This window comes from Mus pahari, chromosome 7 (assembly GCF_900095145.1).
Source record: "Mus pahari chromosome 7, PAHARI_EIJ_v1.1, whole genome shotgun sequence".
Lineage (NCBI taxonomy): Eukaryota > Metazoa > Chordata > Mammalia > Rodentia > Muridae > Mus > Mus pahari.
The window spans coordinates 68,512,738-68,532,961 of record NC_034596.1 but is presented as its reverse complement, the minus strand read 5'-3'; the positions used below and the strand labels follow the sequence as shown (position 1 = coordinate 68,532,961).

Sequence of the window (20,224 nt, the reverse complement as noted above, 5' to 3'; positions counted from 1 at the left end):
AAATAAATCAGTCCTTGTTTTTTCAGGATCACTGGAGAGACATAAATTATCCTTGGAGGGTTTTTTTTGTTTGTTTTTGTTTTTTGTTTTTTGTTTTTGTTTTTGTTTTTGTTTTGGGTGTATGTGTGTGTGTGGAGGCAGACTTTAAATTTTAATAAAGTTAAATATAACAAGCAATGTTACCTCTCTCCCAAGCACACACGTGTATGCACATGTGTAACATGTCACGTACACATCCATCCATTCTTGTTCTCCCCCTCCCTCTTCTCTTTCTCTCTGACTATAGTGTGCATCTTTATTTGCAATTTTTATTGACTAGATTGATTGAACTTACCTAACCATTTGGGTCATCAAAGCCTCAAGTGCTTTGGGTTAGCTAAAGTATCACAAAGTCCAGTCGCTCATTAGCAGCAAACCCTAATGTAGGAGAGTGATTAGAAATGAATTATTTACTGGACATCATGCTTGCTTGTGAAATCCTTCTGCTCATCTTTTGTTTCAGTTGCTATTGTTCACAAACCCCTCTTTTGAAATTTTGCTTATTCGGTAGTAAGAATTTTTGAAATTCTAAATAGTCATAAAGAAACCCCCCAAACCTCTCCATATCTTACAACCATTAAATTCTTTACAAAGGAACAGCTCCTTATTGGCTCAATTGGATGCTTAAAAAGCACTTGAGTGTTTTCAATTGCTGAATGGAAGAAAGATTTCTGAAATACTGGTAGATGTACTTGCTTGGAGTTGTTTCCCTTCATTGTAATCATCTTTTTAAGGTTTATTTTGTAAGTAAAATTGGTTAATTATTATGCAAAGGAAGGAAAGGCAGGGGGATCACCCAAAAATCTGGGATACCCGAGATAAACAGAAAAAAAGGAATTGACAGGTATGAAGAAGAAATAATGGAGGGATTCATCGACAGTGTCCCAGGGCTGTGGACACCAGTTTGATGGAGAGAAAAGTTTTGGAAACTGAGTAAATTGAGAAATCATATTGAGAACACCCCTGCAGAATTTTATGACAAAGCTAGTTTTATTCACCTTTACAATGGTTACAAAGAGGTCTGGGTCTAGTTCAGTTGCCTGGCTTTGTCTGACTTCACGACTTCACTACTTGAACAAATTTAAGAATTAAATGCTCACAAATGTTCCTAATATCTTCTGAAGGAGGAAATGGAATGTTAGCACTTCTGCTTGGTGCTGTCAAACCATCATGCCATCTGTCAGGCAGCCTTCGCTTTGTGCCTTGTAGAGGAATCAGGGTATTCTAATTGGAGCATCTCTTCCACTCCACATGGTCAAAATAAAATGAAATTTCAATAACTGGCACGAGACATTTTAGGAGTTTTCAGAAATGAAAGCTTTCACATGCCATAGAAGTTTTAAAGTTCAGTAAATTATGTAGCAGGAGTGAAGGCTAAATTATCCACTCACATGGGTAACCCTATAGCCCACATGTCTGGATCTATGTATGCAGATGGACAGATATACCTCATTTCTCATGGGAAGTTAGATTTCTAAAAAAGCTATTCCTCAGAATGGACAGTTTTATGATTGCATAAGAAGAAAGGGGAATATGACAGAGTTGTTATAAATATAGGAGGCTTTTTGGTGCATTAACAGTTGAAAACATTAAGACTTAAATGAAGATGGGATGCCAAATCAGCCTAAAACTCAAACTTGAAATAAAAACCCAAACCTTGAGCAGAGGGTCTGAAGCATATGGACACCCACCCAGTAAGCAAGAGGGCAAAGGGAGCCCCAGACGTTAGCTTATTAAAGATGACCTTTCCCCTCTCTAAAATTTCAAAGCTGACGTTTCAAGTGCTGAGCAGACTGTGTGCCATATGTAACATGACCTCAGTCCCACTCTGCCCGAGCACTGATGGCGTCACTAATGAGAGGTGAAAGGCCCTTCTTTTGCAGCTTTTTCAGAAAGCCACCAACTCATGCTCCTCCTCCCCTCCCCCCTTGACCTCAAGACAATTACATTTCATACACAGCCTCAAAAACACTTTTATTGCCAGTTGATTCGCTTATGGCCACAGTCAAACAGGCAGGATGTGCAACGCATGCAGAAGAAAATATTTATTTTGACTCAGAAGGCAAAGGGATTAAGAGAACATTGTAGTAACCCTGCCTTTCATCTGCGTTTTAAAAGGGAAAATTTCCAGAGACATCCATTGAAGTTCTATTTTTTTAATAAAGAGTATCAAAGAGTCTTAGAAGGCCAGGTGTATGTTTACTTGAAGGGAGGGGAGAAAGGCGCTATACCAGGAGGAAGAAGCAGTTTTCTCAGAGGCTGGGGGAAAACAAAAAAAAGATGTGTGCTGGAATCTGTTACAGGCATTTTTAGGAGCCAGCCCCCACCCCCACCCGCATTACCCCTCCTTGTTCCTGCTGCTTGGAAACAAAATAGCTCTTTTCCAAGCGGGTTGTTATCATATTCATGGCACGGTCAATTTCCGTTTGCCAAGAAAATATTTAGTCTGATCAAAGAAATTAGAAAATCGGATGAATAGAAACAGACGTTCCCACAAGAGAAGCGTTTGTCAATGTGAAGAGTCAGGCAGACGGCGGCCCACCCAGTTACTGCTGGGAATTAGCTCTGCAACCAAAGGCGGAACTACAAGGCCACCTGGATTCTGCTGGAGGGGCTACCGAAGAGTCAGGTCTCTTCAGGAAATTCAAATGGAGTTCGCAACTTGAGATGCTCCAGTGGAATGGAAACAACGGGTTCTGGTATCTGTGCCTAAAGCAGGAGGTCCTTTACAACTACCCACCAAGAAGGACCTTTCAAGACAGCTCATTGATGTGGGATCTATCTGGCTCTGAGACCCTTCTGCTCTGCTTTCTCTGGCTTATTATGCTTATGGGAAGACAAGAACACAGTGTCCTTGATAGGTGATAGAGAAGTGTGGACATTGGGAATAGAGGGATAACAATTCCTCAATAAATAATTTTCATATTTGTGGATCTGGACGGAGAATGATTAATAGATGGATTTTTTTGGATATTTCTGGTCTTTACCAGAGCACCCTGGCCAACTGCATATGGTAACGTAGAGGTTTTTCCTAGTCTTCGCTCTTCCTGGCTGAGGTGCTTCGAGAAGTCCCTTGCAGGTTCTAAGACACCGAGAGCAGCCTTCACTAGGAAAAGGAGTCCGGATTCTTTGCTTGCCTAGAGCAAACGGGAGCACCTCTGGCCTGCAAAGTTCCTTATGGCCCGGTTCCTTTTTTGTTTCGGTTCCTGCAGGCCGAATGCTGCTTTGCCAGGAAGACAGCGCCCTCTCTCCTCCGGCCTGTTCGGTCGGTCTGCACCCCCATCCTGCTCGGCTGACCTTCCGGCGCCTCCCTCTGGTTCCCGCCCTCCCGCCCTGAGTCTCCTCCTTCCTCCAGCCCTTGCGGCGTTCTGCCCTTCTATTCCTCCATCAGACCTGGAGAGCAGCGGCCTGAGAGCACGCCTGGGTCCGGGTCCCCCGGCCATCTGGCTAGAGCACTCGAGCCCCCCCCCCCCCGCTCTGCACAACTGGGCGGAGCTGTCCCTGCACCGCCGCGGCACCAGGTCCGCGGTGAGGCCAGGTTCTGCGGTCCCCATGGGAACACTCGGGGTGCGCACCTAACTGAGCGCACCTAACGATCCGGGACCCAGTCTGCACGCGAAGTGATAGGTGGGGGGTGGGGTGGGAAATAAAAAAAAAATCGTGCAGCCTCCTTCCTAGTCCTAAACGTGTCCCTCGAGGTTCACAGGCTTCCGGCAGCTTACCCCGCTGGTTTCCAGGAGGCCTTTGCCAAGAACTGTAACGGTATTGCAAAGTAGAAGCACAGGAGAGTGGGTAAGACTCCCAGCCAGGCACGGGTGAGTGAACACCTTCCCGGTTCCCTCGGCCTGAGGTTTCTTTCTCCACTGTTCAGAGGGTTGCAGACAAATAAATGCTGCGCGGCCCATTCAGCCCAACTCCGCCTGTGAAAACCCAACTCAGCCCTTGTAGAAAAACAATAGCTAACTGATTTCCTACAACGTGGGCATTCGTCCACAGAAATCACAGGCCTAAAATGATCCCACACCCTGGACGGAACTCCTTCTTGTTCCTGGAGCGATAGGGCGAGTTCGCCTCGAGGTGACCTCCCTGTCGAACACAGGCGGCTCCCAGAAATGAACTAATTGAGCCACAAACCACTGGCCATTCCTAACAAAGCCATCTATCTCGGCAGCTCAGCGCCCAATTTGTCCGCAACACTTTCTTCCGCAATTCAGAAGCATTACCCTGTTTTTTAAAAGTATCACGGCAGAGACGTGGCAATTATCCTGGGCTCGGGTTACTCTAAATGGCTTTAGACTGCGAAATGGAAGAACACGACTGTGGCGAACGTGTCGATCGCCTGAGGGTTGAGCCTGAGCAAGTGTTGGGGGAACAGATCGAGGAACTTTCGGTTGGGGAGAGGGAAACCCTGCTCGGAGCTGTGGCTGTAGGCTCTGTCTTTCAGTCAGAAAGAAGAATTGGTCCTTTGCCCCTACAGATTAAGGTCTCTCAGAGATGGATCCTCAGAGCTTGGGGAAAGAAAGGCTAGTGTCCTGACATAATCAGGCCAAGCTGAGAGCGGGTTTTGGGGTCTATAACAGGTTGAGAACTTTAGACAGGACCGAGGAGTAGAAAAAGAGGTCAATTGTCTGAACCAGTATTGGAGAATCTGGTCTCTTCTGGGAAACCACATTGAAACTGGGGAGGAAGCGGAGGAAAGGGGAACCGGCTCTGAGAAAGGCAGTAAAAGGCAGGCCTGGAAGGAGTAGGGTGGAGTGGGAGAGCTCGGCAAGGGGGAACTCCGTAAAGCTGGAGGGACTCAGCCAGGCTTCTGCACACCAGGGATGGGGGTGGGGGAGACAGTCTACAAGTCTTAATCTCGGCCCTCCAGGGTGAATTGGGCCTTGGGCAATGACGCAGGGAAGAAAGAAGAACAGTAAGAGGTACTCGGGTGCCTTTGCCCGGCGTGCAGACGTCAATTCATCCCTGCAGGCTGTGGCGGCCACACTGTGCGCGTGTCTTTCTCCCTCTGTTCAAGCCAGCCCCCACATCTTGAAGTAATCAGTAGCTGAGGAGGGACTCGTCCCCCTGGCATCTCAGGTTAAAGAAAGAGGTCCAGGAAAATGTGGTAGAGCCATTACAAGAAATTCGAGCCGCAGTCATCAGGGACTCCAATTGCCATCGCATTAGGATTGATTAGAGACCAGCAGTACCGTAATGACCCGGAAAGAGGGGCAGCCGGGGATTATTAATATCAGAATGTGTGTGTGTGTGTGTGTGTGTGTGTGTGTGTGTGAGTGAGGGGGGTTTAACTGGGGAGGGAGACGTTTTAAGTTACTAGGATTTATATATAAGTACAGGCTTACCTGAGGAAACCGGATAGTCAGGGAATCACGCAAACAATAAATCTAATTGCATCTAAAATTTCACGAAGTCTGATTTTTGAGAGAGAGAGAGAGAACACGACAAAAGGCAGACTAACATTTTAGTTTTTTAAAAAAATAAACAGGTAGATTTATAAATTGATTATAAAGAACCAAGCGAAAAGATGGGGAGGGTACACACTGACTACTTCCTTACAACTGAAACTTTAAAAAATTTTGGGGGTTCCCTAACTATCCTGATTGTTTTCTCTTAAGAATATGTTTGCATTTTCTCTATATACAATTTTGCAGTCTGTATAAGTTTAATAAAGAGAGTTCAAGCGGCGGTACCCGGATAGTGGGTTTTGTTTTGTTTGTTCAAGATATGAATGACCAGGATCCCAAAGAGATGTGCAGAAGAAAGCGGGTTGTCTCCTTTTTTGGAGTATGAGCCAAAACAAATCAGCCCCTGATGGTCTGGGCTGAAACGCAGCTCACTGGATAATTAACTCCATCTTTCCAGTCCACCCTAACTGTTTATTTAGTGTCACCCCGAATTAGCATCACTGGCACTTTCCTCTGAACAGGAGGAGCTGTAGGCTTTCACCTCCCGAAAGGAAATTCTTCTAGCTTAGACAGATGTGATACTCAGGATGTACATTAGTCGAGAGAGAGGGAGGGAAAGTTGACTGAAAATCCGATGGAAGATAAAGACTCCCGGGGAGTTTTCATTTTGTAAACTTGCTCCCCGATGTAATGTTTAAGGAGAAATGGACCATGTGTCTTACAGGCTTCAGGACTGATTGTGACACCTCATTTTCCAGAAAGGTGATGGCCAGCCACTTATGCTGAATGGGATCTTCTGGTTCAGAAGTGACCATTCGTGTCCCTGGGCTGAGCCTCCTCCGTGTGCAGCTGAAATAAAATAAGCGAAGGGGCACGGGGGGGGGGGAGGAGAAGAAAGGAAGGAGCTGGAAGAAAGGAAGAGGTGGATACCAAAGGGACAAAGCAAGAGTAGAGGGTGAACGAAGGGGCGACAGCTCAGGTGCTGACAACAGAACTCAGCTTGAGTATAGAACAGAGAATGAGACCGAGGCACACCGCAATGCCTTCCAAAGGCAGGGCCCAGCACCCCTGCTTTTCCTTCTCTAGGAGTTTTCAGAATAAGGAGAGGAGGGGACGGGATAGGGAGCTCAGGATTGGTGGAGACCAGAGCTAGGATGCGTGTGTTTGGGGATGTCCTGTTTTATCTGCCCCTCTATGTTTCTCCGGACAGTGAAGAAATTGAGATGGCATTTTTCGGGGCTGCATGCGTGGACAGAGCACAGGGTTTCAGGCGTGGGACTCCAGCTGGTTTTGTTTGTCCAGGTGTGGGAGGGGGCGGCAGTTGACTGGCAGTCCTGGGCCAGCCTAGCACCACGGAAGCGGGAGCCCTCTGTCCCCACGCTTCCCTCGCATCCAGGAGAAAGCCACTGCCACCCCCTATTCCCATACATAAATACATTAGGACTACAGACAAATCCTCATTGTTCAGAAATAAGCCGAGGAGGCCGGACGGCTCCCCTCAGTGAGGCAGAACGAGGCAAAGAGGATGGGTGGGAGGGAGGGAGGGAGGGAGGGGACGCGCGGATCCGGTGTCGCGTTGCAGATTCCCACTAAAGATAACGAAACGTGATCTATTTTTCAGAACAGCAAGTGGATGGGAAAGAGCCTTGACAACACAAAACTCATTTACTAATGGACGGGTTTTGAGTTTCTCCTCTCTGGGTCCGCAAATCTCCCTTCCTGATCCCTCGGCCTATTCAGCCCTCGCAGGCAACGGCGTTCCGCCCAGGGCAGGTGGGTGGTAGCTCCCGTGCTGTCACTTAGGATCTAAACCGGGTTCCCAAGGACCCTTGGGATGAGCGACTTCTGACAAAGCAGAGGGAAAAGATGAATAATGTTGCCTCCGCTCGGATCTGAGTCTCCATACTGCCGCAGAAAGACGACACTAGTTTATTGAAGATACCCTCGACTTCCAAATCTGAATATAGGGTAGGAGTCCCAAGTCTTTCTTGATGGTAAAGGAACTCAAAGAAAGTCGACTGGGAGCCTCAAGGCATCTTGCTTCAAGCCAAGGGGGAAAAAGCAAGTAGATCCCCAGATACAGGGTTTTAATCCAAGGCCTATGTCAGCCTATGTTTTCTCCTTGGCCTTTCGGTCCACTGCTTAAGTGTACCTACCATTCATTACCTGCATGGTAAAAGCATCAGGCGCCGAAACCCGACTTCAAGAGCACCTCTCCCAGCTTCAGCCTACTAAGCGCGAGTGGACTAGGCTGTTGGGTTTCCTTTAACTTCCTGACCATCTTTGCTTTTCATGCGATTTGCATTGACAGCAAAGGTTTCATATTACAGAACAACTCAAACCTTTCTGTGAGCGGTTTAAAATGGAGCATTTGGTTTATGTGGTTTGTAAATTCATGTTATTTTACCTCTTTTAGTGGTTTTCAGTGAAAGGTTCCATTTTGGGAAACCTTATATATCCAAGCCAATAATTATCATTTATAACAATTGGTTCCCTTAACCGAGGGATCCAAATAGCAGAGAGACTCCTTGGTACAAAGCACATAGCCCTTCTCCGTTTTAGTTAAGCGATCTATTGGATTAAATGGAATAAGGGGGAGGGGGCAGGGGAATGCTGGTGTGTCCAACCCCTCCCCCCACCGCCTGGCCTCTGAGGAAAAAATATTCTCATTTACCTCGCTGTTATTTATCATATCAGCTGCGCCTCTCCTCTTCCCACGTGTCACAAGTGTCTGGTACAGTTTTGATTCCCTTTGAACGGAGATGAAACATAGGGGGCTCTGGAGGATGCCATGAAATGGCGGTCATACACTGCTATCGCTCTCCCGTTATCCTCTGTAAATGAATACCTGTACTTATCTGTGAGTTATACCTCCCTTCACCATGAAGACAGTTAATTACAAATTACCCGCTGTACTCAACTTACGGCTTGTCTCTTAAGAGATGTGATTGTGCTTATAACCCTCTTCCCATTTTAATTGTGCACACTTGTTCCAGACTTTAGGGTACTGATTTTGAGAGCCCGTATAAGTCCCCATTCTGGTCCTCACACAGCTGCCATGTCAATAAGGACTGTTCCAAGCAGAGACATTCCTCTTGGCAGGACACTGCAGTTCCCCAAGACTTCAACTGAAACGTCATGAGCACTAAAATAAGACAGCGAGGGAAAATTACCAGGCACACAGCCTTGGGCTCAGCAGTGCCAGGCTTCCAGTTTAGAAAGTAAGTCATTAGGCATACCATGTGGCAGGAGCTCTTTTGAAATGATAAACACCATTAAATGCATTTTATATATTAAAAAAAAAAAACCCAAGCCTAAATGTAATGATGTATCAGCATCTGCTTCCAAGGTTTAATTGCTCTGGATAGACGGAGTTTCAAGGAAGCAGAAAGCCTTGTGTGGGAGCTCATCAGAGCAGAGGTTTTCTGGCTACTTACAATCTCTCGAGGGAAACAGCCCCGAGGTGGGAACCCTTTATGAGGTTGAAAGCAGGGTGCACTGAACTGGGTGCATTATTTTAAAACCATCTAAATAATACAAAGGGAATCCCTTCTCTCACTTAGATCTCAAAATGCAAAGGGTTCTTTGGCTGATGGAATCAAAACACGGAAAGGAGACAAGCTAGTTTGAAGAGCCTAGTGTTCGCTCCCTGCCACTCCCTAAGAGGGCACACCGAAATCAAAAGCATTTTTGAAGTGTACTTAAAATTCTGTTTTCAACTTATCTAATTAGAGATAAGTATAGTCATAAAGTCACTCTCCCTCCACCTTCCCTTATCTCCACCCATTGTTCTTATCTGTTGCCTGCCTTAGCTCCTGACAATAGATTATCTTTGTTTAGAGAGGCTAATTGTTTTTGAAATCCTTTTAATAATTGCTTTGGAACAAGGTGTGCAAATGAGGCTTAAGATAATTACAGCTTCATTTGTCTGTGCAGTTTTACTAAGCATTCTCCCCACAGAAACAAAATAGCAGATGATGGAACTTAAATTGCAGGACACATCTCATTGGCTGGTAGCAAAATAGGCCAGCATTGCAAACACACACACACACACACACACACACACACACACACACACACGCTTTATTTAATCTTCTTGGAGCCACTGTGGTTCTAGCTTAGAGGGCAGTGTCCCTCTCAGAGCAGAGCAAGGATTATGTTACAACCAGACAGTTATTGGAGCTGGGCACAGTTTTATTTAATTTACACCCCACTCAGCGCCTTTTGCATGAGGTTCCCCAAATTTTTTTGCTAATAGCAAGTAAAGCTTTTTGGCATCCATCGGTAGCAGGGGTTGCTTTGAAAAAACACAACCGTACAATTGGGGAAACTGAGTCCAGAAGTCTATGGACAGACGGACAGCAAGACACTAAATTGCAAATGAAGCCCTAGTATCTCTATGCTACAGTGCCAGGTTCAACTCTTCTGATCCCTCTTCTAGAGGCACTTGGAGAATGAGGAGAATGTCGCCCAGATCAGAGTCCTTGAGCCCTTTGGGAGGTGTTGGGGGTTAGGAAGAGAAAGGGTGTAGGAGTTGGGGGGTGGGAGTGGAGGGCTAGGTTTTTCTTCACCTCCAGGAGCCAAACCTGGAAGAAGCCACTTTCAGAGTGCTTGCAGCGCAGAACCCTAGTCTCCTCTTGTATTATTTATCTCATTCCATAAGCTATTCATCAATCCATTATTTATTCATCTTAACATTAAGGTAATTAAATATGAGCTCACCGGGAAAAGCCAAGACTGCAAGAGACAGGGCTAAGAGTATGGAGAAGAGGGTCATTAGAACGGTCTGCAGTCATTGATTTGTGCTGAGATGCGTGAGGCTCCCCTTAGGTGACACCAAAGAGGGCGCCGCTTCGCAAGGTCCTGACTTGGTCACCACCCTTTTCAGCACCCTAGTTCCCTCCTCCCGACCCCACCTCACTTCCCACCTCTCCGGGTCCTTCTCCTCCCACCACTTCTTATTCCAGGCAGCGTCGGCAGCTTCGCCCTCCCCACGCGGGGCGGCAGGGCGGCGCGGCTTTGCTGCCGGGCCGGGCGGCGCGCAGGCTGGCCAGCTTCGGATAGGCGCCGCTCGCAGCCAATCAGCGTGTCGGGGACACTGCGCGCTTTAAGGCCGCTCCGGGGAGAACAGAAACCAAGTTCCCCGGCAACCAGCAGCATCCACCCGGCGGCAGGCAGGAGCCAGCGAGGCCCAGAAGGCTGCAGAGAGCGCCAGCCACTCGGAGTCTAGCTCACCCCTACTTCTCTTCGTCTTCCTTCGCCTCCCACCCGCCGAGGTCCGACTGGTCTCTTCGCCTGAGCCAAGACTAGGGAGGGGGTTAGGAGCAGCCGCGCCCCCCTCCCCGCGGCAGCCGCCCCTTGCTCTCCCAGCTCTGCTCACTGCCGCGTGCGCCCGGGCCCGTGCGCCCCGGCAGCGCCAGCCATGTCGATGCTGCCGTCGTTTGGTTTTACGCAAGAGCAAGTGGCGTGCGTGTGCGAAGTTCTGCAGCAAGGAGGGAACCTGGAACGCCTGGGCAGGTTCTTGTGGTCGTTGCCCGCCTGCGATCACCTGCACAAGAACGAGAGCGTGCTCAAGGCCAAGGCGGTGGTCGCCTTCCACCGCGGCAACTTCCGCGAGCTCTACAAGATCCTGGAGAGCCACCAGTTCTCGCCTCACAATCACCCCAAACTGCAGCAGCTGTGGCTGAAAGCGCACTACGTGGAGGCCGAGAAACTTCGCGGCCGACCCCTGGGTGCCGTGGGCAAATATCGGGTGCGCCGAAAATTCCCGTTGCCGCGGACCATCTGGGACGGCGAGGAGACCAGCTACTGCTTTAAGGAGAAGTCTCGGGGCGTGCTGCGAGAGTGGTACGCGCACAACCCCTATCCTTCACCGAGGGAGAAACGGGAGCTGGCCGAGGCCACTGGCCTCACCACCACCCAGGTCAGCAACTGGTTTAAGAACCGGAGGCAAAGAGACCGGGCCGCCGAGGCCAAGGAAAGGTACGCGGCGTGCTTGCCCACCAGGCTCGGGTAACCTTCGCTCCCTTCTGCCCCCGCAGGCGTCGCCACCGGCTCCCTACCCGCAGAGGTCCGTGGGGCGGCGCCCCGGCCTCGGCGACGCTGCAGTAAAAGTTCATGAACTCTTGAGGTTGTCTGTTAGCGACTGAGTGGCGTTTGCGTGGAGCACCCGCGCGTGGGTTTCTTTGATGGGGAACTGTTGGCACTGGGTTTGTTTCACGTTCTCCGGGCTGGCTCCGGCGAAGAAAGGGGGTGGCCAGGGAGTTTTAGATCAGAGGAAACGGGGGGGGGTTATTGCTTGGTGTCGCGAGGGAAACGGCTCGGTACGGCGGAAGGTCTCGAACCTCCGCCCTTTTGCTCCGGCTTGAAGCTGGTCTGAGTCGAACGCTCGGCCCCCAGTACCTCCCGGCTCTCTGCTCATTCTCTCCGGCTAGTCTATGGAGGAGAGTTCTGCTTCATTCCGCGCTAGTTGGACAAAGGGAGGAATCTTGTAAAAAGAAATACCCTGGAAAGGGGACTCCGAGGGTGTCGCTGCTGGGTGTCCTATCAGAGGCCCCAAGCTGGGAGAAGACTGCCGCCTGCCGCGCTCCCTCGTGCTTGGCCGAGTTGCTTTCGCTGGCCCCGCCGCCGCCGCTGCGGGCGAGGAGAAGGGCTCCAGTCGCTGGCTTCCCCCTCCCGGGAGCTCGGAAGCAAAGCTTTAAAAAAAAAAAAAAAAAAAGAAAGAAAGAAAGAAAAGAAAGAAAGAGAAAGAAAGAAAGGAAGGGGAAAAGTCTCCCTTCTCCCCTCCTCTCCTCGCGCAGACGCGGCGGCTCCTCGGCCCGGGAGGTTCGCAGCGGAGCTTCTGGCCGAGGTTCGGAGGCGCGCAGGGCGGAAAAGTTGGGGAGCTGGGCACAGAGCCCCGCTGTGCTCGCCTTTGTTCACTGGCAGCCTGGGGGCCGAAGATCTGGCTCCAGGATTCCCTCTGGGTGGGGAAACCACAGAGCCTGCCTAAATTCCGCGGAAAGGGGCTCTCCGGAAGAGAGAGACCATGCTGGGAAGGGAGTGTGCAGGCGGGCGAGCGCTAGGCTCCGGGTGGCTGCCGGCGCTGGAAAGGAGGAAGAGCGAGCTGTCTTGAAGTTGAGTGGGACCGGGGAACCCGGTGCGGTGACGGACTGACACTCCGTTGTGCGGGGTCGGCCGGCGCCCAGCCGGGGCGGGGCAGCGAAGTTTGCCCGGCTGAGAAAGGGTAGGAGGCTCTGGATTGTGGGCGAGCAGCTGGAGAGGAAAGCAGGAGGGGCTGGGGAATGAACTGGGACTAAGGAATCAGGGATTGCACGGTTCCAGCTACCCTTTAGTTTACAAAAGGGCCGGTTCCCGAAGCCAAGCGAGGGCCCACTCCCGGGTGAAATCCGAGAGAGACTGGCTAAGCTCCCTGTGTTTACTCAGGTCACTGGGCCGCTCTAGGCACGACTTCCCATGACCTGTCCTAGGTCTCTGGGACCCCAGCCTCCGGACAGGGGCAGGGAAACTGGTCATCTAATTGTTTCCTCAGATGGAGGCAGGCAATTGACTTGGGTCACAGCAAGCATTGGTGCATTGGGCAGTTTGTCCCCTGATCATTTCGTTATCGCAACGACCATTTGTCGAAGACTTCCAAATAGTTACTTGGAACTATGGGGCTGGTTAATGGGTACTTAAACATAGCTGCTTGAACAAAGCTGAAAACACTTATTATTATTATTTTTTGGTTTATTTTAAATAAATCTGGCTCATCCGATTAAGAGTACAGTAAAATAAGGAACTGTATCCAAGCAGCCCCCACCCCATTTCTTTAGGCCGCCTCTTCACCTCCATGACCCTTGGGGCTGGGTGGGAGGCAGAGCGCCTCCGTTTGGGTTGGTGACAGATTGCACAATGGCCCTTTCCTCCTCCCAGCCCCCCTTCTTTCATCTCACACTTTTTAAAAACAACAACAACAAAACAAACCTTTTTTTTTTTTTAACCATATGGCGTTGTCTATTTCTCAGGGAGAACACCGAAAACAATAATTCCTCCTCCAACAAGCAGAATCAACTCTCTCCTCTGGAAGGGGGCAAGCCGCTCATGTCCAGCTCAGAAGAGGAATTCTCACCTCCCCAAAGTCCAGACCAGAACTCGGTCCTTCTGCTCCAGAGCAATATGGGCCACGCCAGGAGCTCAAACTATTCTCTTCCAGGCCTCACAGCCTCCCAGCCCAGCCACGGTCTGCAAGCCCATCAGCACCAGCTCCAGGACTCTCTGCTGGGCCCACTAACCTCCAGTCTGGTGGACTTGGGTTCCTAAGTGGGGAGATACTAAGTGGGTCTTGAAGGGATGGCCGGAGCAGCAACCAACCACAGCAATCTAGGGGACACTTGTACATAGACGCCAGGGACAATTCTGCAGCTTGTTTCTGGGGTTCTTTGCGCAGAAAGGAACCACAGGCTTTCACAATTGTCTTTTTAAAAATTACAACCAACAGCGGTCTCAGTTGAGCATCCTCTCTCTCTCTTCTCTCCGACTCTTACTACCCTTGCATTTCCCCTCCCACTAAAAGGTCAGGAAATAACAAAAACAGCCAGGCTTGGTTCTGGGCAACCCAGGCATCCTTTACAGTAGTCCCTTCTCCCACCTCTTCCTCCTCTTCTTCCTCTTCTTTCTCCTCCTCTTCGTCTTCTTTTAATGAACAGAAATTACAAATCAGCTGGATTTTAATTAGTTTTTTTAATTTATTTATGGAGAAACGGTTTAGGGAACAGGAAAAGGAAATGAAGAGGGAGAGAGATCAAAATAATGAAAACAAGAAACCTTCAGTGTGAGGGGAACTGGCTGCCTTCTTAAGATGAATAGGAAAACTATAATCACAGCTGTTTTTTGATGGGAAGATTAAGTTTACATTTTTCATATTTAGTGTTAAATAATTTTATGTAGATTAAAATAAAAGAGCAGTATTAGCAAGGGAAACAAGTGCCTAAATGTCTTAATGCTCTCTATGGGAGGCGGTTAGAGTAGCAGCGATGTTAGTAATACAACTATTTTTGTCAAATTGAATAGGGGTTTTGGTGATTGTTTTCTTGTTTTTTTTTTTTTAATTTTTATGACAAACTCTAAACATGTACCAAGGAGGGAGGGGGAAAACCCGCTTTCCTAAATGTCATCAGTTCTTCCTCAGAAACACTCCTATCTGTAGGCTGCCTCTGTCCTGAGGGCTCTGTTACTCCTAGTTCCTACTTACAGGGGGGGGTGCCAACCAATCTGGCAGCCTGGTGTTTGTTACTAAAACAGCATGTGTTTTTAGGCCTCGGTTCTATTGTACCTAAACCAGTCTAAATTAAAACTCAGTAGACCAGCAGGAGTTTGATTCTGTCTCTGAAAGGTGAGTTGTGTATTGCTGTCAAGGGGCCTATTTAAAAACAAGTTTTCCTGCTTTCTTAGTAGTAGTTTTGAGCTGCAGAGGTTATTTTTGAAGTCTGTCACCTGAAACAGAGAGAATAGTGGCTAGGTTAATGATATGACGAAAGCAAAGAAATTTAGCCTTGGGTATTTATTTATTTTTTTGTTATTTAGAAATGCAGTTTTGTTTACCACTGTTTCTTCTCCACAGCCTTCATATGTTAGCTTGGCTCTTTTGTGTTAGCAACTTATGAAAAGACTGTGACAGTAAATCTAATTTATCTATTTTTTTAAAGGGAACTTGAACAAGAATTTAAGATTATGAATTGATTTGTACAAATAAAAAAGCAGGTCATCCGAAGCTCTTTTGTCAGATAGTGCCCAGAAAAATCCCAGTAATCATGAAGGCTCCACGATCTTTTTGCTTGGGGCAAAATGATGTATCTTCTGTATTTAGCTTTTAAGACTAGCGAGACAAATGGCATTATTTATTAAAATTCTACTCAGGATAACAGGGTTGGCTTGCTCATGCTTTGTAAAATATTGTTCCCCAGGGAGAGTTTATTTATTTTCTGACATGACAGTTTCATAATTTTGATTTTTCCACATCTATAAGTGTCAATATTAATATATTTCTTTCTTACCTTTCCGTATTGTTTTTGACCTGGAGAGAGAGAGAGAGAGAGAGAGAGAGAGAGAGAGAGAGAGAGAGAGAGAAGGAAAGAGTGTGTGTGTGTGTGTGTGTGTGTGTGTGTGAAATTAAGGCTCCCTATAATGAGTTGGTTTTTTTTTTTTTTTTTGACTGTCGGATTGTTTTGAGTTCAGAAGAGAAATGGTCACTGTGCTTTTAAATATAGTCACTTTTACTTATAAAGTCATTTTCCCTTGGTGATGGACAGATGTGCACACAGAGACCATCATTTGGTCTGGGAGCTCCGGGTCCCATTCTCCCTTGTTAGTGTTTTGGATCATTAAGTCGGTGTTTATTTAAGTCACTAGGGTGTTTATTCTCCACGTCTTGGGCCACGGAGAAATGCCACCCTCTGCAGGAGAGGCTCTCTCAGGGAATCTCCACACATTCTTCACATTCACTCCCCAAAACAAACACCCGGCACAAAGATAGCTTTCAGTGACCCTAACAGGCTTCAAAAGAGACCGCGGAAATCTCTCTGGAAAATAAGGAAGGGCCAATTACTTTAATTTCTTACATGCCCTCGCTTCCTACTCCGACTACCCCCCACTCTTGCAGCTCCGCTTGGCATAATTTTAGAGTCCTGGAAGTTCTGTCTCCCAGGGCGCGCCGGCCCACTTCCTGCTCGCTTGGTTGGTGGATCTTGGAAAAGTCTGCAGATCTGGCTAACAGCTAAGAAGGCCGGTCCTGTAAAAGTCCCCGTGATTACTGCTTGTAAACTCGTTAAAAGGACAGTTTTCTGTCATAGCCATAAACTCTTTGTAAAATCCCTGGCACCCGATCCAGAATGTGCATATTCCAGATGTGTTTAATAAGATATTGCAGTCTGCCCCTCTCCGCCATTCTCCGATCAGTCTGGCTAAGAGCGGGACATGCGGGGGAAGGCGAGAAAGCTGGATATTGCTTAGCTTTCTTGGCAATCCTTTTTAGAGCGATCATTAGGGGGGAGCTAACCATATTCTTTCCCTCGAGGAAAACTGAGAGAACCAGCTGTTGAGGGGCCAATTTGCCTTCTCGGAGTCAAAGTTTAACTGAATCTAGAGCCGCTTTTCGTTCCTCCACAGATTTCATAGCGATAGCCAAAAATAATGAGCAGGCTCTTACAAATAAAGCGGTTTTAGGACGAAACTTTTCACAGCATTTGCCAAGTGAGGGGAAAAAAAGCAACCAAACCAAACCAAACCAAAACAAAACAAAACCCCCACCAAATCAAGTGATGTTTTCTAAAATGTCTTTAATCTCGATACAAGGTCGCCGGGATCCGGCTTTCTTCTCGCTGTGACCCCCTGGCTAAGAAAGAAGCTTCCTAAGTATTTGGAGGCCAAGGGGTTTGGCCAGCAGTTCCTGAGTCTTTGGCGTAGCAGATAATAGGGACTCAAGAACTTGGATTTCAAGACTACTGGAACTGGCAGCAGGAGGTATTAAACCCATCTTCTAGGCAAGGACAGCCTTGTCTTCTTCTGGAGATGGGGTGGAAGCTCCCAGTGGAGCCGCGCTGATGGGCTAGCTCCAAGGGCCAGGCACCGCATCCCTGCGGCCCTCCGGCTCTGCAACGTCTGCGTGCAGAAGCCGCCTTCATAGAGGCCTCCCAGGCCTGAAGGTCTTTCGCTGGGCCCACGGGCAGGACTCCAGACCCAGGATCGAGAGGCTTCTGCTGCAGAGAACTGGAGGAGCGTCTGTTATCCGCCTGCTCCGGAATCTGTTGGTGCCACTCTACATTGAGGAGGAAAGAGCAGTCCTGGGGCACTGAGACAGTTTCTGCTCCCTGTGGCTTCCAAAGAGAATCGCACCTGTCTCAGGACCAAGATCGTGTCGCAGTTCCAGGCGCAGGGGCTTGGTGGACCCCTGAGAAGTCCCGGAGAGCAGAGGAGACCAGGCTGGCCTCAAGGGAGAAGAGGAGGTCTTGGGCTGGGCCTGGACAGTGCAGCTGTCCTTCTGGGCGTCTCGGGACGTCTCCCATACTCAAGGCTCGACCTCCCTGATGATTTCCTTGCCCACGTGAGTGGCACAGGGCGCTCCATCGCAGGGTGACACCCGGCCCTGAAGTGGGGTAGATTTCCTGGCTGCAAGAGGTTCCCAGAGCAAGTGTTAGCGCTCCCGGGCTTCTACACCACGCCCTGGTCAGTCCACTCGGGTCCGTGCCGCCTCGGCCCTGCCGCCCGTTCCCCCGTGGCCCTTTCCACTAGCCTGGAGCCTTGGCTTCGACTCTGTGACTTAAACGCCTTACCGAGCGCTGGCCAAGCAGTGCCTATCAGGGAGGTGGCCTAATTAGGAGTTAGCTGTCACCTCTGCGGGTGGGGAGAGGTACCCCGGCTTCCAAAGTGTCTCTTTTAGGGCAGAGTCGTCGCTTTGCTTCCACATTGTAGTAGGGTGGCTCCTGGGGACAGCTCCCTCTTCCCTTTGTTCAGTCCCGGATCCCAGCCGAAAGGCACCAGCTCAGGGGCACAGCATTCCTGGTTCTGGCTGTTGAAGTAGGTATTCTAGCCAGATTTTATAGAAGTGGGTGGTATTGACAGGCACAGGTGGGGTGTTCCTTTTCCAAAGCCTTCTCCCAGAAGGCTCTAAAACCTTCTAGACCACCCTCTCCAGCGGTCCAAAGTCAGAGGAACTAGTATTGGTGGCCACTGTGTCTCAGGAGCATTCGCACTGAGGGTACCGGAGGACTTAAGTTTCCTAGGTTGCCTGTGTGCTGGATTACCTTACCCACTAAAGAGGGCACTTCTGAGCACTCCAGGCTCTGCTCTGACTGGGTCCAAAACTCTACCTGGAAACGTCTTTAAGAGGAATGGGTTAGAAAAAATACGGGTGGATCAGCCAGGGACAAAAAAATTTATCAAAATTATGTCCGAAATGCTGGCTATTCTTTTATCCAGAAAAAAAAAAACCCAAACCCAAACCAAACCAAAACACTGTCCAGGAAAGGTCTCATTTTCTTGCGCGTAACACACACACACACACACACACACACACACACACACACACACACACACAAAACTTCGTTCCAGCTGATGAAATTGGAAACCTGTTCTCCTACTGAGGATGACAATCAGGGTTTTAGACGCTGTATTCCTTTCAGACAGCGAGAAACAACACTGCAGTAGCATTTAAAAACAAAGAAAAAGAGACTGCCAGGGGCCTGAAAACTGCCTGCTTTCCAATCCCGGCCTCAGATCTTCTCCTTTTAACTTGTTAATGGATGGGCCAGACCCGGATTCTCAGCAGGTAGAGTACGACCCCACGCTGCTTTTAGAAAAGTACTCACTATTCTCCTTTACAGGAAAGCGAAAATATTCTCCACGACCAAACAGAACAGTGCAGGAAAGAAAGGAAAACTAAAAGTCAGACATCAACACCAAGTCTTACTGAAACGGGGGAATAGGTTAGTTTTATATTTTACACATACTTCAGTGTGCCTGAAGTGGCCACTCAATTGTAATTAAATAAAACATGGCTGAAAGACACAGGGACTCTTTCTTCTCCCTTGTTGTTAGTGTTAGTGATTGCCATTGAAAGAAAAGTAGAGAGATTCTGTTCTGTATCTTTGTGCAATACACTCTAAAAATGCATGCCCCTGCATTCATCTGGTCCCCTTTCTGCCCTTCCTTCAAAGTTAAAAGATAAATACTTTATGAGATGGACACCGGTAGACTCCAACAGGAACATGGTGGACTGACAGCCAAATCTACTTTAATATGTCATATAAATTAGTTTAATTTGGGAGTTTAAAAAGATTGTGACTTTTAAAATGCCATGACTCATTTATAATAGAAAGAACTTTTGAGGGGGAGGTGGGGGGAATTGGTGGTGATTTCAGGATTTGAGATGCTGTGCATGTGGAATTTAAGTAAGAGTCCCGGACTCCACCTTTTTACTGACACCTCAAGTGGCGTGAGATTCATAAAGAATACATCTCAGTGTCCTTGATAATCTACTGATCGCAGGCAGCAGACCTGTGAGGCTGGCTTTTGGGGTATTTTTACAAACTTCACTGTTCCCCCACCCTCTCCACACACTTTTCCCCTTTTGCCCTCAGGAATGGATTTATCCACTTTGGTAAAATTTCCAATCTGACTCTAGAATCATCTGAGTGGTTTAAATACCAGGAAAGGGTTGTGACCCCTGTCTCACCCAAGAACACAACGAAGTGTGACATTTTTGGTTGGCTTTCATACAAATATTATGTTACTGTAAGCATCTGTATGTGCTAAGGTTCCCCTTGGCTTGGGCAGCTTCCTGTGTGTGGTAGTGATAGGGACTGGTCGGGGCAGAGGACAGAAGCTTGCAGTGTTGTTAGAGAACACTCATATTGACAGTGAGATGGCATTCTCTGCCATATTTTGTTTGCAGAGTTAGTTGTACCTTTAAGATGTGAGCCTAGTTAGTATAAGGAAGACAGGGCTAGTACTGAATTTATTTAGAAGGCTTTAAAGTTGGAAGTAGGTAGTCATTTTTTAAAAAGGTTGAGCTAGATAGAATGTGAGCACATTTTACTGTCTATGGGGTGAAAAGAACATTTAAACAATTGAACCTTTGTGTGCTCTCAGATATGTGTGGTGAATATCTTCTGTGCATTGCTGATGCTATATAAACACGACACACTTCCCCTAAAGTCAAGTTGTTTTTTATTTTTAAAGAAAATTTTAATTGAAGAATAATATTGCTCAGGGCTCTAACTCTAAGTACAAATCACTAATCT

General features: G+C 48.1%; 1 protein-coding gene across 1 annotated transcript; it reads left to right on the top strand.

Annotated features, from left to right (window-relative positions):
- The first annotated feature begins 10,465 nt into the window (after positions 1-10,465).
- On the top strand, positions 10,466-14,799 carry Six1 (SIX homeobox 1). The gene is made up of 2 exons (XM_021201728.1): positions 10,466-11,429; positions 13,454-14,799. Exons 1-2 carry the CDS (start codon positions 10,870-10,872, stop codon positions 13,746-13,748), a joined length of 855 nt encoding a protein of 284 aa, XP_021057387.1. The 5' UTR covers positions 10,466-10,869; the 3' UTR covers positions 13,749-14,799.
- The last annotated feature ends 5,425 nt before the right edge of the window (positions 14,800-20,224 follow it).